General features: G+C 55.1%; 7 protein-coding genes across 7 annotated transcripts; 2 read left to right on the top strand and 5 right to left on the bottom strand.

The window, feature by feature from the left end:
- Positions 1 to 487: 487 nt before the first annotated feature.
- Positions 488 to 9,244, bottom strand: GNI_044800 (putative MORN repeat protein; the record flags this gene model as incomplete). Its single annotated transcript, XM_011131265.1, has 1 exon — positions 488 to 9,244. The coding sequence occupies one exon, from the start codon at positions 9,242 to 9,244 to the stop codon at positions 488 to 490; it is 8,757 nt and encodes a 2,918-aa protein (XP_011129567.1).
- A 461-nt stretch (positions 9,245 to 9,705) lies between these two features.
- GNI_044810 (transcriptional coactivator p15 (PC4 )) lies at positions 9,706 to 10,112 on the top strand (the record flags this gene model as incomplete). The annotated part of the gene is made up of 2 exons (XM_011131266.1): positions 9,706 to 9,915; positions 9,957 to 10,112. The coding sequence occupies 2 exons, from the start codon at positions 9,706 to 9,708 to the stop codon at positions 10,110 to 10,112; spliced, it is 366 nt and encodes a 121-aa protein (XP_011129568.1).
- An 83-nt stretch (positions 10,113 to 10,195) lies between these two features.
- On the bottom strand, positions 10,196 to 14,602 carry GNI_044820 (amine oxidase; the record flags this gene model as incomplete). Its single annotated transcript, XM_011131267.1, has 1 exon — positions 10,196 to 14,602. The coding sequence occupies one exon, from the start codon at positions 14,600 to 14,602 to the stop codon at positions 10,196 to 10,198; it is 4,407 nt and encodes a 1,468-aa protein (XP_011129569.1).
- Positions 14,603 to 15,157: 555 nt separating this feature from the next.
- On the bottom strand, positions 15,158 to 15,723 carry GNI_044830 (hypothetical protein; the record flags this gene model as incomplete). The annotated part of the gene is made up of 2 exons (XM_011131268.1): positions 15,158 to 15,606; positions 15,651 to 15,723. The coding sequence occupies 2 exons, from the start codon at positions 15,721 to 15,723 to the stop codon at positions 15,158 to 15,160; spliced, it is 522 nt and encodes a 173-aa protein (XP_011129570.1).
- An 851-nt stretch (positions 15,724 to 16,574) lies between these two features.
- GNI_044840 (hypothetical protein) lies at positions 16,575 to 17,032 on the top strand (the record flags this gene model as incomplete). Its single annotated transcript, XM_011131269.1, has 2 exons — positions 16,575 to 16,781; positions 16,880 to 17,032. The coding sequence occupies 2 exons, from the start codon at positions 16,575 to 16,577 to the stop codon at positions 17,030 to 17,032; spliced, it is 360 nt and encodes a 119-aa protein (XP_011129571.1).
- A 718-nt stretch (positions 17,033 to 17,750) lies between these two features.
- GNI_044850 (hypothetical protein) lies at positions 17,751 to 19,355 on the bottom strand (the record flags this gene model as incomplete). The annotated part of the gene is made up of 2 exons (XM_011131270.1): positions 17,751 to 17,813; positions 17,934 to 19,355. Coding segments are annotated over 2 exons (1,485 nt in total), but the record flags the coding sequence as incomplete, so codon positions are not given.
- An 84-nt stretch (positions 19,356 to 19,439) lies between these two features.
- On the bottom strand, positions 19,440 to 23,063 carry GNI_044860 (hypothetical protein; the record flags this gene model as incomplete). The annotated part of the gene is made up of 1 exon (XM_011131271.1): positions 19,440 to 23,063. The coding sequence occupies one exon, from the start codon at positions 23,061 to 23,063 to the stop codon at positions 19,440 to 19,442; it is 3,624 nt and encodes a 1,207-aa protein (XP_011129573.1).
- Positions 23,064 to 23,249: the final 186 nt, after the last annotated feature.

Here is a 23,249-nt window from a genome sequence, read left to right on the forward strand (position 1 = left end):
ACCTCAGTGATTCAGGCTTTAATGATTCAGGCTTTAATGATTCAGGCTTTAATGATGCGGGCTTTAATGATTCAGGCTTTAATGATGCGGGTTTTGTGGAACTCAACTTGAGGCTGGAGTCGAGGTCACTGATGTGTTTCGCTGATGAAGCAAGGTACGGTTGGCATCACGGCATCAAAAATAGACGACAAGATTTTGACCACATGTTGGGCCACCCGATCCCCCGAGAGCGACGGGTCAGCCTAACCTTCCGACAACTCAACTGGACAAACGATTTCCAATGCCACTGCAAGTACCCGCATCTCTGTGACACGCAGAATCCAGCAAGCTTGAAAACACCAGACCGGGTCAGTGCATGACCGACATAACTAGCACATCGACCGATCTGCCGACATCACGCACGCTACCCCAACCCTTAAGTGCTACCCTAAGTGCTTTATGCGCAGTACCAAAAAGTGTGTTCTTTTCGACCTGTGTGTAAAATGGATTAGGTGGACACCATGAGGTGATCAACGTTTGCTTGTTCCTTCAGTGCCTCAACGATGGTGACCGGGAATTGGTCGTAATAGATAGGAGCGTCTTCATGGCGCGTCTTAAGGTCGTCAGGGTTTCGTTCTTTGGCAGAAATGCGAATGCTGAGAACTCCTGCATCTGCCCCATCGGTGCCAACAAGAGGGATGTCATAGGCTCTTGCTGCGTGTGGTTTGTCCATGGACTCGATCAGGAAGCCCATTATGTCAAAGGTACCAAAGCCAATAGGTGTGCCTTTGGAGTCCTCATCAAACATGGCAAAACCGATATTCTGGAAGGCCGTGTCTTCCGTAAATAGCTTCAGGTCATTCCATTCCGCCGCGCCATCGTGGACCTTTCGACTCACCGTCTTCAAGCTGCGCTGGCCCCAAAGCACGTAAACCGTTGCCTTAGCGCTGCCCAACAACTTGTTGTTGGGCAGCCCCTTTGCGTACTTCACGTCAATCTCCACTGCCGTCTCGCAGAACTTCTGCATGAACGGTCGCTGGGCCGGGGGCGCGCCTGCGTTGAGCTGCTGCGGCGCCGCAGGTTGCTGCTCCGCAACTTTCCCGTCTTGCTGCTCGACATAGTCTTGCAGGTCGGTGAGTTGGCTTCCCTTGTGGTCGACGTGGTACTGCCACATACCGATTGTGGGCTGCAACACCACAAGCAGCCAGTCGGGGTTAACCTTGCAAGCGCCCCGCCAGTAGGCATAGTGGTGTCCGCCCATGTTCATGTCAGAGAAGTCGACCGTCATGACTTCGGCAGGGGCGCCTCGGCAGGCGCCCTTTTTGGGCACTACGGGCTCGCCACCTTCGTAGTTAAGAACGTGAACATGCTTGTCTTCATCCGTGTACCGACCTTCGCCGTGCGGCCGCCCCTTCAGCCAGTTGCTTTCGTATGACCGACCGTCGTGGAAGTAAAGCGTACCACGGCCGTTCGGACGACCACCAAGGAACGCACCCACATACCTGTCGCCATTAGGCAACGACCGAATGCCCTGACCCTCCGGCACATTGTTGGCCCACATACCCTCGTAGATAAGTTGGTTGGTATGTTCGTTATACATTTTGCCGTAACCACTAAGTTCTCCGCTTGCCACGTTGCCCGTGTACACTTCGGCACCAGTGTAGTCAGCTCCAGCCGGGATTCGGTACTTGATCACTCGCCCGCCTGCGCTATCACGGTCCCAAGCGCCGCGATAAATTTCCTCGCCCTTTTCATTGAGCATAACGCCCAGTGACCCATCTCGTACACCCTTCGAGAACTGGCCCCGATAGGTCACATACTTCTTGACGTCCTCAGTCCAGTCGACAGCCTTGATCTTCTTGAACACTAACTCGCCATAACCCTCTGGTCGCCCGTCACGGCAAGCACCATAGTACGACCGGAAACGGACGTCGGGATGGTTCAACAGTGAACCCGAAATTTCAACAGAACATTGATCACCGTGAAGCAGGTCATCTTTCCACTCGCCTCGCGCCACCACCATGCCGTTCAGAGCACGGCATACACCCCAACCATTCCGCCGTCCGTCCTTCCATTCACCCTTGTAATCCACCACCACCGACCGGGCCCAAGGTCCAAGTCGGCCCTCTGCAAAGCGGAAGGAAAGCTGACCTCGACCGTCCGGTGCACCGTGCTTCATGAACCCAGTGTATGTCAGGGGGCATATCGGGCACTTAAACACGCCACCGCCATTCGGTTTGCCATGCAACAGTCCTGCGCAGTCCTTCTTGTCGAAGCTACAGCCATCAGTGTACTCCGCCAAACCAGTGCCAAAACGTTCATCGAGTCCCTGATACCCCAAATTCGGATCGATCTTCCGTGTCCATCCCAACTGATAAGGTAGATAACGTCGACTACCCTGAGCACCATCATTCAACGACTCCTGACTGGACACCTCATCACTGCTCTGCTGATTCACGTTCGCTCTTGGCCGATTGAAATCTCGTGCTAACTTGCCCAATGGTACCTGTCCCAAGGCGTTTTCGTCGCCGCCTAGACTTACACCCTCCGCATCATCAAGCACCAGCACAGTGCTACCCGTGCTACCGGCATCGTCAATCAGTAATACACGGGGTGACGCAGCTTCAAACAACTTTCGCACATGTCCCAAATTCACCGCCGGAGCATCGTGCTGTGGCAACGACTCACCACGTCCCAAAGCCTTCTGTTTCGGTAAATTGAAGTTTCCGCGGAAGCTTTTAAGGGTGAATGGTTTTGTGTCTAGTGGCTCAGCCCCCGGATTAGCCTTCAACTGGCCCGGTCCGGCAAATTCATCGGCGAAGAAGCCTCCTTCATACAACCACTCCCGACCACTTGGGTCTCGGAATAGACAACGACAGTCCTCGCCGTAGCGTTGCCCGTCTCGCCAGCCTCCCTCGTACACAATGTCTCCGCGTTGCGTCACGTGTCCGTGTCCTGCGTAGCGCCAATCGTCGTAGCGGTTACGGAAAGCACCGGAATAGTTGACGGTTTTCTGGACCGGCGACTGGGTATCGTTTCCATGAATGGTATGTTCCGGCGGGCTTGTTTGGGTATAGTCGGAAACGAGATTGCTTCGCGTGTCGCTACGACTCCCGTCTTCTATGTTCTCCGGCAGTGGAGTGGGTGGTTGGAAGGGTGGTGGATCACGTCGGTGGCTGGAAGGGATGTCGTTTTCTACGGGCGGTACGGATGCCTTGCGAGGATCTATGTATACCTTGTCGCGTCCGTCTGCGCGTTTGCGGTTCATTCCGCAAGCACGTACGACACTTTGCCAGCGTTCTAGATCTCGAGGGAAAAGACGAACAGTGAGAGGATAGACACTGGCCATTGGTCCGTCACCGGCATGTGTTTCCCGTAGCGCGCAGCCAACAGGTACTTCGCCTTTGGGCACATCATACCCATTCATAATCAACCAACACTGTTTGCCATAAATCGGCATGCACGAATTACTTATCTCACCTGTAGCAATACTCTCAACATACGAATCGTCCACCCGTCCATCCATATTCTTACGGAACACCACCTGTCCGGTCATGGTACGGGTGTATACATTGTCGGGTGCCACGGTATTGTCTACACCCAATTCAATACGTTCAAAGCAATCCAAAGGAATCCGCCAACCATACACACGATTCCAATCATACTTTCTATTGGGAGGGTTAAAACTTGGGTCACATAACATCATCTTGAATGAATTACCCGTTAACTTAACCATGCATGTTAACCAACGACAGTCCGCAGGACTAGTCGGCACCTCAGATGACTTCCACACTCTGACGCAAGCAAACATCGCTCCCAAAGGATCCGGCTTCCAGAAGTAGTCCGGTCCTCGTACTGCCAACGAGTTGGTTACGTAGTGGAGTACTGTCACCGTCCGTCCAGTCTTGAGCTTCTCCGCTCTAAATACATTCTGCCGGAGACTGGTCAAAAACTGACGTATAATCGGGTGGTAATAAGCCGTATATCCCGGCATACTCAATGTGTCCTCACGGGCCAACGCAAGATCATCCTGACTTCCGCCGCGGGCCGCCGGCGCGTTCTTCGCCGTCTCCTCCTGCTCTAGCCAAGCCTCCAACTGCCGTTGCCACTCGTCAAACTGAGCCTCCCAATTCGCCGTACGACTTAAGAATTGACGATTCACAATCATCGGATAAACAAAACCAGGAATTGAACGTCCATAATGCTCACGCATCTTACAAAACCCCTTAAAATGCAAAGGCTCCTCAGGATCATTATTCAGACGTGACTCCTGCCACGTATGATACAAGTCATATAACGTCACATCGTTCTTCGATACCGAGTCACTATCCGTTGTATACGCCTTGTAATCATATAGAGCCTGCCACTCCCGCCACAAATTTCTCTTCTGCTCCAATTTTGCACACAATCGATCGATTTTATCTAACAGCATTCGCACCAAATAATCATAGCTCTCATACACCGCATGCTTATGAGCTGCAATCTGAGGATGCGCACGTTCAAATGTAGGATCTACCAACCTCTTTCCGTGCTCGAACACATTAACACCTCGGTTACGCCAGAAATCTGCATACTCAGACTGACTCACAACCTGTGGCCAGACCAGCCACAACAAGTCTTTCTGTAGCGCTTGAGTACGGAGCGCCTTGAGCTGGATTATCCTGGCCTCAGTACGTTTCTTAGCAAGATAAAAATCTGGTTCCACTCGAAAGTCTTGAGCAACCGGATCAACACACATAACAATCGTACACGGCACACGATCCTCCGCCGGCTCCCACAGTGACTGTGATCCAAACCATGTATCCAATTCACTCTTAACACTAACCTCACGACTTACTGCATCATTACCAGGACCACGTGGCAACCGCGCTACAACTGACAACGGGAATTCATGTGCGTTAGTATCGCACGGATCCAAATCCAGACAAATAGATTTATCCTGGGCCCTTACACGAACATACATACTCTTGTTCATATACGGTACAGGATCCTCCGCCTTTAGACAAACCACCAACTCACCATTTCGCTCTGCCTTAATGTCCTCAAACATCTGCCTCTGAGTCTTAGCATTCGGTCGCACAAACCAGTGTACCGTAAACTGGTCCCCAGGATCTTCAGATACCAAAAACTGCTCACTAAACAACACCATTACACGGTTCGCCTCATCCCAAACCACATGACTCAGCACCGGGTCGATCTCAAAACCTATCTCACCCTTCAATACACGCACAGGCTTACTCAAATTCGGAGACTTGTGCCGCTCCACTCGAACATTTAACACTCCTGGAGTCGCACAGATCGCCACTGAACTAGCGTCTGGACCATGGTGTTCACTGCTGAAACCCTCACTCGGCTCTGTATACTGATCCACGTTCTCGAACTCCGGTTTCTTATCCGTTACCTTTACGTTATAAACCTTACCCGCCACGATCCCCGGTCCCTTCACGCGCAAAATGGCGTACGAGGGGTCATACGCAACCACTAGACCCGGACCCAAGTATTGCTTGCGTAAATCACCCGCTCCAGGAACCAATGACGGGTTAGTATAGAACGATAGAAAACTATCATCATCATTCTTATGCTGCAACAATGGCACGTACCGGATATAGTTATGATTTACGATTTGCATCGTCGCCATCAATCGGGAACGCTTCAACTCATCGTCCGTCTCACTCAACATGTCACTCAAAGGCATCTCAAACGGCAACGCCCTATACATCTCAGGCCGATACACACCTACGCCGTTTGCCATATGCAACGTTTTCTGCAACCCGTAACAAGCCGTTGTTAATGGGTTGTTCTCATCCTCAATCGCACGCCCATTCGACTGCGTCTTCTCCACCACACCCGGCATCACTGTCCCAATCTGATTGTTAACCAGCACAATATCCTTAACGGCCATGTCATGCACACACTCTGACTGAAACCCGTCAAATATAAAGCTGACACCAGATGAGTTGGCATGTAGCGCTTCGAAACACTTGTTCACGTAGAAGCTCAGACGGTTGCTCAACTCCCCCGGTTGACTTAGAAGATCTTTGACGAACAACCAGGTCGAGCGGGAGCGGTAGTAAAGCTCCTTCGCGAAGACACCGCATTCTCCCAAGAACATCCGAATGCTCTCCCAATTCACCATGAGCAACGCTATGCAACAGAACAGCACAGCCCAACTAGTCGAGGTCTTGTCCTGGAAAATACCCAAAGATGCGGAACCGAGCATGAGTGCGAAACACACACAAATCTTCATTGTCTCCGTCATGGCTTGGTGGGTAGCGAAGTTACGCACAAACGCCACCGCCCGACTGCGCCATATGGGGTTCTCGCTGACGTCATAGTAGACACTGATAGCCGTGTTCCACACACGGTAACCGACGTATTTTTGAGCGTCCCGTTCGATCTGCTCGCTTATCTGCAGGTAATGCTGCCTCGCAGCCTTCGAACGGTACGGCCAAATACGGAACTTGTTCTGCGTTTCAGCCTCGTACCGACAAGCCTTTCGAGCAGCAGCCATGTCACACTGCATCTGATACCAGTAGTCGGATAGCGAAGTACCAAAGACTGAAGGAATCGCAACCAGCAACAGTAAACTCGCCGCAATCCCAAAAGCCCACAACTGCTTCCGTCCACTGGGGTCGTTAACAGCTGCAGCGAAAGCAACCGCACTTAGCACTCCCACTCGCTCGAAGACCCACCAAAACAAATTCCCGCGCTGGGCCTTTGCAATCACATTACTGAACGTATCATTGCTAGGCATATCCAAATGTTCCCTAGGCGCCACCGTCTGTGATAGTAGCGAGACCTCAAACTTATCAGCAATTGCTGGCAGGTGTTTCAGCTGCACCTGCGCGTGACATTCCACCGGGTTCCCATAGTGGTTATAAACAACACGCTTGCAACTTGAAACGTATGCTTCCGGGAACTCGTGCATCGCCTTTGCGTTCCTGTTCGGGTACTGGTCATCCTGAAATGCAATCATGTCCAAGAACACTCCCGTATCATCTGTCCGATTATAATACTTTATCGCCGGCTTGTCTCCCACCAACATCTGCCTCTCATCGGAACCATAACCCGACCCCATACCGCCGTAACCGAACTTGCTAAAGGCCTCACGAGCGTTTCCCTCTAGCCAGGCCGCGTTTTGGCGTGGCTCCTCATTCAATTGAATGTTCACAATCCCCTCCTGGTTCTTCTCCTTACCCACGTCCGTACGGAACGTCGCAATCGGCGCGACATCTCGGATCTCCACACTCGTCAACCGGCCCACTAGTGGGACCCAACTCAACGGCGAGTGGAATGCCTTTATCGTCGGAATCGCAAAGTCATGCCAACGACTAAACACGTTCGCAAACACCAACGTCTTCCGCACCTGACCCAACTCCACCGCTACCACCGCCACGAAACCTAGCACAACGAACGCAAACAGCGCCATACCCGCCATGCCCAGAGCTCGTGGCGTCGTCTGCATTCCCAACACTTGGATTGGCGTGCTCTGCAACGGCGAGAACATCAAAGTAAACGCGCTCTGAGTCACTGCGATGCCACATAAATCCAACACAAAGATCCAGAACCGCACCGGCTGCAACCACCGCGGATAAATCTGCGCCAGATCCTGCAACCTGTGACTACGCTTGAAGCCTACGTACACCGATCCGTACAACACCCCGATCACCGCCAAGGACACAAAGATCGTCCCGAGCCGCCGTCCATTCACTAGTACAGCGCGCGAGTCGTTGTAGGAATTCTCCAGCTTCCTCATCAACTCGTTCCTCTGTAACGGGTCCAAGGCTGCCAGTCGCCTCCGCATCGCCGCATACTGTCCAGCCAGAGTATGGATGGGAGTACCGCAGTCATCACCGTTCCTGCAGTCGAAGAAGGATTCGTTGTCGATAGCGTCAACGTCACTCAACCCCGTGAGCGAGCGGCGGCGGTGTCGCTCAGAATCATCGGAACTCTGCCGTTCCAAGTCCATTTGGAGCGCGAGTCCGTCGGCAACGGTTTGTGACCACTGGCCACGGTTGAAGGCGAAGGCAGCGGGAAGTGCGTCCAGTGCCCAACGGTTGACCAGGTGGCCGTAGGGCGTCTCCTGGCTGACCACGGGCATGCCGTCGACTAAATAGGCTTCGCGATTGGTGTCGTATGCGCCACCTTCTGGCGTAGCGAAGGAAACGAGTTTGGGCGCGCCAAAGAGCCAGTTGAACTTGTCCGTCACGCTGCTCGTCGGCTGCCAGGTCTCAGCGACGCCAGGCACTGGCGAGACCGCGCTAATCCACTGCAGCACGTGGAAATTGTGCAAGAAGTGATACGCACGCGTCGAAGACATCATGGTCGTCGCACCCGTAACCAGTTGCAGCAGCTTCGGCCCCCAACCCAAATCGCTCGGACGCGACACCGCGACTGTGTACGTCTCCGTCACGGGGTTTTTCGGCGTCTGGATGCCCACATGAAACAGCCGCGTCTCGCCGATCGGAATTCGGAAGTACGGCGAATTCCAGTTTTCGTCCACCGGGAAGCCCTCCACGCTCACCTTCGCCTTCTTGTTCTCTGGGACCGCCTTGAACGACACCCAGCGTGGGTCTGTTGTCTTCACACCTGCCGGCGGCTTGCTCGTGCTCAGATCGGCTGTGTAGACACCGCGCGAGAGTGGGTCAAAAGTCTGCTGCAGGTCGGCACCGTTCACGTCCAGCGAACGCAACTGAGTCGAACCTCCGCGCTGCTGCACCGTCTGCAACATATAGCGCACTGGCGAGTCCGGCTTGTTCGGGTGCACACATTCGATCACCACCACTGATGGGTCGTTCACTGAACCCAGACTGACGTCGCTTGTCACACCCTTTCCCACGACCGTGCCGCGTGCATCGTCGCGTCGGTTGTAAGAACAACGCGTGTTCACATCGTCCACCGCCGTAAGCCGGAACTTGGACGAAGTCGTGCCTTCCGGCACACGCAAAAAGTAGGAGTAATGAGATTTCGAGAACGCCGGCTCCAGATAACCCGTGCTCGGTCGCATGTCATAGAGCTGCGCATTGTGCGACGGAACCGTGTCCACCAAAATAGTGACGTTGCGCTCCTCCTCGTGAGCGTAGTCCGTCAAATACAATGTCTTTGAGTCATGCGCGCCCCGGGGACGGAACACCACTTGCCCCGTCTCGTTCAAGAACCCGCGCTCCGGCTCCAAGTGGCCCAAGTCCATCATCGACTTGGGCAAAGACTGCAAAGTGATTTCCAGCGGCTCATTCTCGTAGGCCTGAACCTTGTACGTACTCATCTTGGATGTAAACGTCGGCAACGAAGTCGAGTCCACCGAACGACCCACTATCAACCTCTGCGCAGCCGGCGCCCCCCAGGCGCCAACCAAACACAGAGCCGCCACTGCCGCTCTCGTCATCTACAAAATACCCATCGCCAACGCAGATCACTCACCTTTTAAACTGCCCAAAATTCTGACCCTCTTTTTTTAATCCACGACGGACGACCAACCACCGATCACCACCCACACACACCACAGCCTCCTTCAACACACTCTGCGCCGCACGATTCAACAAAACCAGATCGCGCCCACAAACCGTCTCCTCCGCAGACCGCTCGTGCACCACCGCTCGCGAATGCCGCACGCCGGGAAACACTAAACAAAAAACCGTACACACGCGAAGCGACACTCACACTCGTAATATAACCAACCACCACCAAACTGAAATCCGTTCCGAAACATAATATAATTTCGCCGCAATGGCCAGCCACAAGGACCCCACCAAAGTGAAGAAATCCTCCTCCAAGAAATCCAAGAAGACACCCACCACACAGGAAACGCCTGCTGCCGCCACCCCCGCACCCGACGAACCCCAAACCAAAATCGAAACCGACGGGGGCTCATTCGATGAAACTGAAGGCGTCTGGTCATGGTCGCTAAACGAAGACACAAAACTCACCGTCAAGAAGGTAACCAAGCACACGAACCACAACCATGCCACTCTCCACAGTTCAACGGGAAGCCATACGTGGACCTCCGCAAATACTGGGATGGCAAACCCACCAAGAAGGGCGTCTCGCTCCCACTTCCTTTGTTCGAAAAGATACGCAACTGGAGCATGTTCGATGAGGCGCTCAAGTCCGTCGGAGTGAACAAATCGTCGTGAGGGATTTTTTCCGCTAGTCAGTGATGCAAATCAAGTACACGGGTCAGTTTCAGAACCAAACCACTGTGGGGCCAGTCTCAGAATCAAACCACTATGGGGCCCTTTGCTGATTTGACGTCCATTGCATCAAAAATGCTCTTGCGCACCACTGCACACTGTCCTGGGTCCTTGAAGTCACCACCGATCGCATTGTGCAAGTCCATCGTGGGATCCTCCAAAAACCAGTTGTTCGGACGCAGCATCATCGACAACGTGTTGCCGATTGGGATGGTCAGTGGGTAGTCCTCCGCGCAGGGAATGTGCATGAACGACATACTAGACCAAGTAACCACGTCCGTGTTCCGGAGGGGCTCATTGTCGTTGATGTACCTGTCCACAGACACTGCAGGGTCCCCTGCGAACTTGTTGTCCCGTGGCAGAGTCGCATCCAACTCCCCATATTTGAACTGTGTGCTGAACACCTTGTACTTTGCCCATGCCCCGGTCCCAGCGTACAACTCCGCATGTGGCTGGTTCGGTGACCAAGAGTGGCCCGGCAGAATCCGCCATCCGCCGTAGTTCCCGTAGGTGTTTCTGTTTTCTGAGACCACTTCATAAGCCACATTGCGAGTGTCGTTCACGCCAATCGCGCCTGCCTTCTCACCGTCTGGGAAGAAGCGATCGATGTAGTTCGCTCCCAAACGTTTCGGGTCGGGAATGACGTGCTCAAACCACACCGAGTTGTTTTGATAGTCCTCCAAGTCAAAGTCAATACGCCAGATGACGAGGTGCGCATGGAGCGCAGCCATCCTCATGGCACCCGTTACCAGCGTGCCATAGTGGGCCTGGCGATGCGAATACCACGGCACTTCGACACCCGCGTACAACTCGCCCGTAAACTCGACCTTGGCCTCCACATGGCCAGAAGGGTGGAACACGTAGGTCGTGACGTAGTCGTAGTTGCTGACGGTCAGCATCTGCCGGATGTGCAGCGCGTAATGTGCTGCGGCGTCGCGGATCTCTCCCGAGCGATAGTGGCTTCTGATTGGCCGCGCCATATCCTGTTCCCAGACGCAGAGCGACTGGTCATAGAACACCAAACTGCCGTGCTTCGGACACTCGTAGCCCCTCAGCACCGGACGCGCGGCACCTCCAAGCCCACCGTACCAGCTGTCCATGAAAAAGAAGGTCCGCTCAGACACGGTATAGTGAGCCATAGCCTCCTGCAAGCCAAGCTGGAAGACAATGCGCTCATTCTCGAACATAATATTCCAGATTTGCAGAGACTTATCGCGGTCATTGGTAACCACGAAACTCCAGCCCGCATATTCAATTGTGTAGCTCTGCCCCCCGGGGTGACTCTTGATGGTGTACCTCTTCCCACCTGGCTCGACGTGCTCAGGGGGCACTCGGTACTCAAGTCCTGACCGTTTAGCCGACCTGTCCAGATCCAGTCCGGCTGTCCCCGCCGCCCCGCCGTACGGAGAGGGCGCGAGTCGCCGCTTGTGGGTGGTAGGCACGGCCCGACGGCGGCGATCCAGAATGTCCAAACTAACCAGCTTTAAGGCGCCTTGTCGCCAAGCCTTTAGGATCTCTGCAACGCTGTCAAACGTCTTACCGTCGTACCACACCGGACCTGCATACTCCTCCCAGTTGTACGTATCCAGCAACCGGGGGATCTGGGAAGGGTCTATCTCGGATTCAATCCCAAGCTTATCTGAACTGAGCGAGAAATAGATTGGCAAGGGCTGTCCAGTGGGCCTCTTAAGACCGACCCAGATGTCGGTTTGTTCCGGACTCAACAATCGGCCTTTGGCATTCTTCTCTGGGGTACCCACGACGACCGCGCCCAAACGCAAACACTCGGTTCCGTGGTAACACTCGGCAGCATTGAACGGAGCCCCAAACGATTGGCGAAGCAAATCCTGGAAGGCGGTAAGGAAGTCGTCGGAAGCAAGTCGGCGGCCAAAAATTCCTTCGGCGTTGTAACCTCCGCAGGTTGTCTCGACAGGCTCCGCGAGAGGCAGATAATCCATTTCCTCGACATCAAGTGGCCCTACTCGCAGCTGCTCATAAAAGCCGCGGTTGTCCACACATCGACCAATTCGCACCCTCGCGTACCGTTTCGGCATTTCTCCTTGGTGATCGTAGTAACTGTAAATCTCCGACTTGTTGTGAAACAGTGTCACCCGGTAAACGGCGCTCAGGTTTAATTCCTTGCGGGAGAGCATGAACCTTCGGACTGTCAACTCCTCGTCGGAAGTCAGAGGGTCAAAGGGTGTGGTCTTCTCTTCCTTTTGCGCGGTGGGCGGATTTGCAGGGATATCGCAGAAGCGACCATAGGAGACGGCTGGCACCGCTGATTTCCACATCTCCTTGTCGCCGGACTTCAGCGCTCCATCGAGGGAGGTGCCGAGACAAAACACCTTGTAGGGTGTCTTGGTCTTAACACCTCGGATCGCGACTCGAACGTCTCTAACACCTTCCTCAATAAAGTCCTTTTTCGTCAATTGGGCGGATGCTCCAGCGCCAATGACCTCGGTAGCCGATGGGAAATCTACTCCTTCCGGCGCAGCCGCGCAGTATACTTTACCCGCGCCGTCCAAATTCACGTGGACATCAAACCCGTTCGCTATGGTGGCTACATGGGTGATTTTGGAGTTTGGATGTCGCTTGGAGGTGCTGAATTTAACTTCCTGTTCCGAATCGCGATGGAATATGCCACCATTCTTCAAGTCGGCATCGCTCGTGTGGTTGGGCCACGGTTCGGCAAAGTCCTGCGCAAAGCAATGAAGCTTGTAGACAGACTCTCCCGCTAAATTGTCAAACTCAATGTCTTGTTCTCCTGCCCTCTTGAATTGAACAAATTCCCCTTCAAGCTGAACCATATCCTTGTTCACGTCGCGCCGATTCGGCAACAGGATGGCCGAGCACCACACTTTCGCTGGCTCATCCGACGCTACCTTAATGCGAGCGTTACTTCCACTAACATTCACATCCAGCACAGAAATCCTGGGCGCCTCGATATCCGACGCCATTCTATACCGCGTAGCAGCAATCTGCTCGTTATCCATTTCATTCTTGATGCCATTCGCGTCAGTATCAGCAGCCTCGGCGTAGCAATACACGTCATAATATCGATTGGGCTTAATAAAGTCGCCCTTAATTCCGATTACTCGCACCTCTCCCGGCTCAGTGGTTGCATCACGAGATCTGACTCCGTAGTCCTTCAGCAGCTGCTTTCTGGGTGACGGAGTTCTGACGCTACCGTCCTCCAGAGCCTCAGCCACGCCACACCACACATGAGAGTTCTGAGAGGTGACTCGCACGTCTATCTCAATTGACTTATCAGAGTATTGCGCCTTAAGAATATCCAATTGTCCTATGACCACTGGAATTTGAACTTCACCTGTGCGATGTCTGATCTCCTTCCCGAACTCATAAGTGCGATCAAAGAACCGCATCTCCAGTTTGCTTCCTTCCCAACCATCATTCATGGAATCCTGAAGCATCAAGGTATACGTTCCGAAATGCGGAACACAACAAGGCATCCACGCCCCTTCCACTTCAGCAGCAGAGTATCCCCGACCAGAGCAGCTGATCGCACCGTCCAGCTTCCAGCTTTTATCATCCGGATGCTTGCCCGTGACCATGCGCACCTCTCCACATATCATTGTTTGGCCGTCCACGGTAGACTTCGGATGAGATCTGGTTTCGGCGGGACATCTTCCCTTAACTAACTTCACGTCGTCAACAGCAATATCCCCTTTTTCGGATTTCCCGGCAAGGGCTTCGAACACCGGGTGAAACGGACCGTCCGACTTCGCTACTATGGGAACGCCCGCCAGGTGCCAACCCTCACCCTTGTTGCCTACACCAACCCACCTAGGAGTTCCCCACGTGTGTTCAGAGTAGTGGGGGATGTCTTCGGAAAGGTAAGCAGGACCATCCATAAATTTTGAGGGCGCCATGTAAACTCGCAAGGCATTGACATCCTGCCCATTCATGTTGTAAGCAAACGTCAAGCACTGCCCATAGTCAGCAGGGAATAGCGCCGGACCGATCAAAACAGCCGCACTAGCGTCATTCATGTAGCCGGGCGATTTCATAATAGCATAATGCCCAGCATCCGTCCCTGTGGTATGATCGGAAGTGGGTCCACTACCAGGGGTAGTAGATTGGCCGGTTCCCAATTTCCACTCAAAATCAACCTCCTGGCTGGGCCGGTATATGGCCATGCCGCACGATGACAAAGTTTGGCCCTCAAAATCACAGTCGTACGCCACTCCATCAGACAGGGTTAGCGTGCCTATTGAATATCTATAGTCCTCCGGCTGAGGGGTGGTATTTGGATCGTCGAATCCGAGCTTGGACGCGTAGCAGAGAGTGTAGTCTTCGCCAGGAACCAATTTGGCAGATGCAAGTCCGACAACCCCGGTTGATCGAACGACGTTAGCGACCTCTACACGATCGCCGCCAACCCGGAGCGCCATTGCCGTAACTCCATCCATTTCGCTTGCCTCAAAAATTTCCGATGTGCCACATTGATTGCCGTTCACGATGGCAACAAAATCCCCCTTTTGTAGGCCGTATCCGCTGAAGCTAATCCGACAAGGACCGCGCGTCGGACACCTCAGTCTCTGATTTGGAATTGGCTTGATCTCTAAGGAAAGTCGCTGATCCCCAAACTCCTTTAATGATTCTTACCTCTTAATAAAGGCTTCTCTCGAGATGAGTCAGACACGACATCCCGCAAAAAACTCCTCTGGTATCTTCCGCCGTGGCATCCAGTTGTATCCTGAATCAGCGATGGCTTTTCAGCACCCGAGTTGTAAACTTTGGCTGTACATGTCTCGGGAGCCAGTCCTCTGATTGGATCCGCGCTAGCCCTCCATAGGAGATGATAAATACCTAATACTAGGCCGGGGTAACTCCGCATAGAATATTAATTTTGGGCGCGCGCACTTTCGAACACGTGTGTGCTCATTAATTGGAACGCATATTCGGATCCCTTTAAAGATAAGCGATTCTCTGATAACTTCATTCGTAGAAGGGTCTATTCAGGGTCAGTCACCTTTACGTTGATCGTTGCGGTCCGCGTATCCATCCCCATTTCTTCTGGGCCCAGTTCTGCGTAGTACAGCTGGTTTGTATGTATCGGATTCCTGTCCCTGGCGTCCGTCGTCCGATTTCCGCATGCTGGGAGAGCCTGAGTTGAAAGATGCGGAATCCGCCTTGGCATGTCTGTTACTATTACTGCCAGTTCCACTGGTGCCTTTCCGATTTTCTGATGAAGGTGCCGGCCGTTGAGATCTTGTTCCGTACGAACGATTGGACCTCGAGGACTCATACTTATTACCGGTAACTCTATTCTTACTCAAGCGTTTCTCCATCGCGAGCTTGACCGCCGGGCTTACGGTCTCCTCCTGAGGTACACATTCTTGCTGAGTGGATTGATTCAACCGCGGCATCTGTTCTTTTGCTAAATTCTCCATGAAATCCAGGAAGGACTGGTCTGAAATGGAAGCTAGGTTCCCGAGGATGCAAAGATTGTCTTACCTTCAGCGTACGTTCCATAAGTCGGAGAAGGCCGGACATAGGCAATTCTGCAAAGCTCATCCCCGTGGTCCATATAGTATGACAAACAGTCCCCTTCCGGTGAGTCTGGTGGAAGGGTCCGTTGGAACACAGCTAGACTACAATCGGCTCTTGAGGTAGCACCATGGTGGTCGATGAATTTGTATCCCTGCAAGAATGATTAATCACGGTGGTCGGCCGGCCTGCAACGGTTGCGAGGCCAGACTACACTGCAGGGGTCAGATTGCACTGCAGGGGTCACATTGCACTCAGACTACGCTGCAGGGGTAAGTCTAGCCCGCTCGCTCGCGCTGTGAATCAATTATGGAAAGTACGGGAAGAAAGTACGGGAAGATATCGTACCTGGTAGCATTCGATAAACAGCTTTGCACTGGCCTTGTTTGAGAAGGTGACGTACGCGACCGTGCTTTCGTCGGAACTGGGGGACAGATAGTAAGATGATGAAGGTGTATTACTGGTGTATTTGGAGATGACAAAGTGTTATATTCGTCGTCACTTCCTGACGTGTTTCCGGCGGACAGCGACTTAAAGCATCTTGTATGCTCTGTATGAAGGAGCAGGAGTCAATGGAGGAAGGCAGCTTCCGAACCATTACTGAGGTAGAATAAAATGAAGCAGGTTTAGAGAAGTCCGATGGGGTACAAAGGGGGGGGGGTGTAGTCAGAGGGGGGGGGTGTAGTCAGAGGGGTGTAGTCAGACGGGTGAATTTATTACCTTTGGTCCTAAGTCTGTTTTCCAGGGCTGTAGCGCATGCGACGAGCATCTTGAGCATGCTGCTTCTCCTATACATCAGTCCATTTGCATTCCCCTGTCGTCTCCGTCTGGCTGTGGAGAACGCGTCATCCATTAAAAAAGAAATTGGTAGTGCACCTCTATCTTACATGAATGAAAACTGAGGAGCTAGTGGTCAAGATTGACGAAGAGGAGGAGTTGGAAGAGGAGAGCAACAGGAGCAGTCGACGTCGCGTGCCACCTGCTGCTGAAGACAGCAACGCGCTGCATGTGGACATCGGGGACGGGGAAGAGGAGGAGCCAAGCGGCGCCAACAACGAAACTGAGCGGACGAACAAAAAGGTCAAGCGAAGCGTTAATGTAAGCAAGGGGTGACCTTAACGGCTGCACCACTGACCAGGAGGGGGAGGGGAAAAACCAAGGGAGGGAGGGGGATGAACTAATGCCATCCTTTCTAGTTGAGAAGTTTAATAGCCAAGTTTCAAGCACCACCCGCCACAGGGTCCAACGCGGGGGGTGATGCGGATCCATACTCCTGGTTCGAATCCAAGGACGTCCAGCAGCAGCAGCACAAGGCCGGCCTGGCAAAGAAGACTTCGAAAAGACATTAGTTCTCCCCATGAGGTTCTCCACCCACGTTCTCTGCACCCCACTTTGGGCACCCCACCTTTGGGCACCCCACCTTTGGGCACCCCAGCTTTGGGCACCCACGCCCATGTACGGACATCCGTGGAGTGCACCCACGTATGGGTCTACCCACATACGGGTATGAGCTTCCCGTGAGTTCTTTAGACAATGATGATTATCCAGACAGACCCGACGCATCATCGACGATGATGATCCCTTCTAGATATAGATAATGGTCCCTACCCTCCCCGCCCCACTAGCTAATGACCGATCCCAAACAGCCACTGACGAAATGACGACACGATCCCCTACGGGTGGTCCCCTACAGCTCCTGCCCGAATCTACGGGTGGTCCCTACAGCTCCTCACCTACGGGTGGTCCCCTACAGCTACGGGTGGTTCTTCAGCCTGTACAGGAGCGCTTCCTCAGGAGTGACTCCAGAGTTTTCTCTTATAATGATGTCGCTGACGGCAAATACGGCAAGGCGGGATTATGTTTAGTTGCAGTCCCTGACCATTTTTCACGGCACAGTAATGTAGATAACCCAAGCGAGAAACCAGATGGAACTGGCTGGACGAAGCACCGCAGATTTGCACACAGGGCCAGAAGGATTCAGCCTTCCGTGGAGGCAGCATTCTGCTCCCAGTAATGTGGTACTCCACGAGCCCCACCTCGTTTAAAGTGTCATTGTAAACGCGGCATTTAATCTTTCCTCCAATTGTAGCACTCTGCAAAAGCGCCTTGCCATTCGGTGTTTGCGGCATTCTGGTGTGATTGTGTGTAGAATGTATTGTGCAAATTTGTGTGAAAGCACACGGGCGGGTGTGCAGGGAACAAGTGAGGTGTGTGCAGGGAACAAGTGAGGTGTGTGCAGTGGACACGTACAATAAGTGTTAAGAAGCCGTGCTCATCTCTGATGCCGGCGATGGTGCATATAAGGTCTTGTTTCTTAATGAACTTTTCGGAAACGTAACAGAGGCTGCGTTTGAAGACCCCGAACAGCGACAGCCCTGCATCAACTGAGCTGGGCCGTTTGATTAGCCGGATTTCCGCAAGAGGTGGTCCCGTGCACACTGCCATCAGATTCGAACCCAGGCCGGTTCGTATTCCATCGACGTCCTGTACCGGAGACCGCATGGGCGACCGTTGGGAAAGTTTTTCGGGCGTGGCGGCAGAGTGGTTGTCAGCGGCAGAGCGGGAGGTGGCTGGATGGCTCCAGAAGGAGACGTAGACGTGGTCGTCGTAGAGGTCGGTGGCGGCAACGACACGGTCGTCAGCCCAGATGGCGCCGGTGGTGCTTCGCGTGTGTTCGGCGAAGTCGAAGGACTCGGAGGAGCCACGTGAGCATGCCGATTGGCTGCTCGGTGAAAACTCAGCACAGTCCACCCAAGGCGTCCGGGTCTCCGCCACCCACGGGCTTGCACCACGACTCGTTTGGTCCACAAAGGCGCGACCCAACACACGACCAGACCACCACGAGTAAAGAATTAAAGCACCACTCGCAGACTCATACCAGAAAGCCGGCGTCCGCGCTTGCAAGGCTTTAGGGGGGGCAACTGGCGACGCACCTGTGCCCAGTGACACCATCCAACTCCAGGTCTTCAAGTCGTACAGGTGCAAAGTTCGGTGACTGCTTACTACCAACACGCCCACCCGTTCTTCCACCACGGGGGGTCCATAAGGAGGGATTCCAGAACGAGGGCGTCCAGAAGGAGGGAATGCAGAGGGAGGAAGTGCTCCTTCCTGACTCCCTTCCGGGTCGTCGTTGGTAGCCGGTCGGGGCACGACGTGTGAGGTCAGGTCGGTCACGGGACCGCCGATGACTAGCCGGTGCAGGACGGTGCTCGTGGCCGCGTCGACCACGACCACGACGGAAGGCTCCGCTTCCGTGACATAAATCACAAGAGGCGCTGAACTCTCCTGCGACCGATGCTTGCCCGCAGTTGGTGCACCCGTCTGATCGTCCCCTCTAGGACTAGGAGTCGCCGCGGCCGAGTCAGGAGCCGCAGCCGGGTCGTGAGCCGGGTCAGGATCGTGCTCATTGGACGTAGGTTCGCTCGACAGGTCGGGCTGCGTCTCAGTATATGTGGGCACGGGACAGAGGCTGTCGTGTGCGGAAACCACACACGCACATACAACGCCTTCCGCCACTGTTACGTTCCATAATGTCCGCGGCAACGCGTCCTCTTCGACCCGGACCACCTGAAGTCCATCGCTGTAGCACAACACGATCCAGGGTCCCTCAAATCGGGCCGCCGTCAAGTGCTCCACGTCCTCGTCTATCGCCCTTGCCTGCCGCAACAACTTCTGCACCAACGTCCGTTAGAAAGACTTGGGGGGGGGGGGGGGGTTGGAGTAGGGCCTACGTTGACTTTAAGGAGGACGTTCCGGCTAACAAAACTGCGGACCCGGGCCGACTGGTTCATTTGGGGGCTCGTCGAAAGCAGCTCCCAAAAATTCCAGGACGCGGAGGTGTGCTGGGTGCGATCGGTGCTCTTTGGAAAAGTTTAAGAATGCCTCCAGTGTGCCGCTCGTCTGTGCCTGGGGCAACCCGGGTCGAACCGTCGTGGGTAGATCGGGTGGTAGGTTCTTTGACGGGGCTATGCGCCGTCGCCCTTTACCGCGGGCAAGATTCCTCAAACCAGCATCGGAGAAAGAGCGCACGAGGACCTGATTAACAATACGCCCATTGATCGAACAGGTCAGCTGCGGCTTCAGATAGCGTTTCACGGAGTAGGCAGTCGTCAAGGGTGCGAGATAAGCAAGTCGCATATAGTCCTCCAGAGTCAAAAGTGTGAGACATGCCGCACGCACGGCACACGCGCTTAACCTCCGCCCATCGTTACTAGAACCTGAACCGTGGTGATTCCTCTCCCCACTAGGGCGATTGCTCTCCCCACTAGGGCGATTCCCTTCCCCACTAGGGCGGTTTCCTTCCCCACTGGGGCGGTTTCCTTCCCCAATAGGGCGGTTTCCTTCCCCAATAGGGCGGTTTCCTTCCCCACTGGGTCGGCTGTTCGCCAGACTGCTGTCGTGGAGTTCGCTTTGAGCCTGCCAGAGCCATTCCTTGGCGTAGTCGGAGGCAAGTTTACCGAAACGGTCCTTAGTCTCCGGGTCAACGCCGGCAGAGATGAGGAGTTCGACGATATTAGCCTTGTTATCGAGACTGCCGGCCCAGCCAGGTTGGGCAGGTTCGAGAATCTGGCACTTGGTCGGACCGGGTTGCGGTGGGCTGACGGAAGGGGCGTGTATCCGCGGGGTTAAAATTGAACCGCGTAACGTCCCGTTCGTAGGGCTTTCTTCCGAGCGACTGCTTGTCCGAGTAGGTGGCTCACCCTCATGACGGAGTGGCTCACCCCCATGGCGGGGTGGGTCACCCCCGTGGCGGGGTGGGTCACCCCCATGGCGGGGTGGGTCACCCCCGTGGCGGGGTGGGTCACCCCCATGACGGAGTGGCTCACCCCCATGACGGGGTGGGTCACCCCCATGACGGGGTGGGTCACCCCCGTGGCGGGGTGGGTCACCCCCATGGCGGGGTGGGTCACCCCCATGGCGGGGTGGGTCACCCCCATGGCAGGGTGGGTCACCCCCATGGCAGGGTGGGTCGCCCCCTGCCGTCGGTGCAAGATGGTGAGTAGTCTGGGCTAGCTGTGTGTCGGCCAATTGGGGCAGGTCGTCCGGAAGGGGGAGGAAGAGTTGGTGGAGGAGAGTATGGCCAGCTTGATCGGTGCAGGTGGCTTGGTCTGCATCCAGATGGAGGAGTGTCCGCACCAGTTCAGCGGAACTGACTTTGGCTGCCAGGGCAAGAGGAGGAGCGTAAGAGGTGCCTCCGGGATATGCAAACAAGTGCGCAAGTCGACCTGGCACGGGCAGCAAGGCCTCCAGTTCGTTGCCGCAACGACGGTACACGTTTTCTACAAAGGCCGCCGTACCCGTCGCGATACCCATCATTACAGCAACACGGCCCGCACTACAACGACGTCGCGGAGCCAGATAACCCGCCGCCACACTCGACGGAGGAGACACGTGACTCGTAGATGATCGACGACCCGACTTCCATTCACAAGTCGGTGTTGGTGTGGCTCTCGCCGGCACCTGTGGCGTCCTGGAAGGCCCCGGCCACGGGGGCTGCGCCCCCGGGCCCAGGGGGGCCTGGTTCATGGCCCCCGGGTGCAGCCCCCAAGATGGCTGAGTCTCGAGAGGAGGTTGCGGTTCCGGTGCAGACTCTGGTGACCACCGAGCCGTAAAGATCTCTCGGACCAACGACTGCTGAGTCGCGCTGCTCTCGTCGCAATAGTGGGCCCGGTGCCGGCTGCCACCGGTCCGCGCGTTCGGTCGGCCGCTGCCTCCAGGACGACTGCCGTCTGAACGACCGGCGGGGCCGGGCCGGCCGCCGACGCCGTAGCCGGGACTGGGGCCGTAGCGGGGCTTCGGACCGTAGTTGAGTCCGAAGTTTGTGCGCTGAGTCTCGGGCAGGTCGACTTCTTTCACTGTGAGCAGTCGCGCCATTGTGGGCGAGAAAGATGGACCGAAGACGGTCGCGGGTTGTGGCGTCTTGCTCTCGGTGCCTTCGGACGTGAGCGTTTGGTGCTCTTCCGCGCCCCGCAATACCGGACGCCAGCCCGAACGACTGGCCGCTGAAAGGCTGCTTGACTCTTCGCGACGTCGACTCTCGCTCCACCCTGTGGTCGTCCCGCAGCTATGAGCCTGCTGCCCCCGGTCAGGGTGCTTGTCGCCCGTCGACCCGTCCGCCGAGCAGTTGGTGGCGGAACAGTTGGTGGCGGAACATTGAGCAGCGGAACATTTGTCCAGTTCCTTGTTGTGGCCTGCGTTGTTGTCGCCTGTTCCAGGAATGATGGTGCCACTGTCTCGGGAGGAGGAGCGACTGGTTCGGGGCGTGGAATCGAGGAGACTCCGTTTCCGATCGCTTTCGAAAACAAGACCACGTCCGGCCCAGCAAAGGTCGTCTTTGGACGCGTGCACTTTCTCAGTTATTGGCGAGGCTGTGCCGCGGTAGTGAGTTGCGAAGGTGGAGCTGAGATATCCGCCAGCACGCAGCTCTCGGCCTATCCGTTGTCGCACCCCAAGCTGGCCGTGCATCATGACCCCCCCTATCTGACCAGGCATGTGGGCCCCTCCTATCTGACCGGGCATGTGGTCCCCCGTGTAACCGACCATCTGGCTGCTTTCTCGTTCGCTACCAGAGATCTCCGCCGGCGTGTCGGTGGCCAGGCATTTACTGCCACTGGAGTAACTTCCGTGCCGGTGACCGGTTTCAAAGCAGTGGCCGGTTTCAGAGCACTGACCGGTTTCAAGGCAGTGTCCAGTAAGGGCAAACAGAGAGTCCAGCTGGGCCGGGTCGGTCTCGCCCCAGTGTCTGCCAGCCGCAAATTCCCGTCGTCCGGTGACGGCTCGACCGCCCTTGAGCTTTCCGTCCGAGACGTTTCGTTTCGAGAGCATACCAGTGGGCAAGTGTGACTCGTGATCCATGTCGGCGGCGGGCCTCCGTCGTTGATCCGGCGCCGCCTTCCGACCTGGCACTTGATTGTCCGAAAGCAAAAGACACTCTTCGGGAAACGGCAGCCTGGTCGGTAGCGGCACGGACGCACAGTGGTGCGGAAGCTGCACACCTCGCCCAACTAGCATCGAGGCCGACTTGATCCGGTTGTGCTCCGACTGCACATAGTGTCCAAGTTGTCCGGCCGGTTGCAGTGCAAATGGTTGGGCACGTTGTCCGGGTGGTACATGTTGTCCGGGTGGTACATGTTGTCCGGGTGGTACATGTTGTCCGGGTGGTACATGTTGTCCAAATTGTTGCGCTGGTTGTCGCGCATGTTGGTGTGTTCTATCATTGTATCTAGTCATTGAGGGGTAGCGCAAATTGCCTTTGTGTGCAGCACCGGACTTGCCGCCATCAACAATGCCACCTAGGGTTGCCGAGACCTGGCCGCCAGTCCTAGCTGTAGGCAAGTTGGGCATCAATACATTTGGGGAGTGCGGCCGTGTGAGAGGCATTCGGTCATCAAGGGTTCGGTCACCAAGGGTTCGGTCACCAAGGGTTCGGTCACCAAGGGTTCGGTCACCAAGGGTTCGGTCATCAAGGGTTCGGTCACCAAGGGTTCGGTCACCAAGGGTTCGGTCACCAAGGGTTCGGTCATCAAGGGTTCGGTCACCAAGGGTTCGGTCACCGAAGGGTTCGGT

The sequence above is a fragment of the Gregarina niphandrodes genome (genome assembly GCF_000223845.1).
Source record: "Gregarina niphandrodes unplaced genomic scaffold scaffold00006, whole genome shotgun sequence".
Lineage (NCBI taxonomy): Eukaryota > Apicomplexa > Conoidasida > Eugregarinorida > Gregarinidae > Gregarina > Gregarina niphandrodes.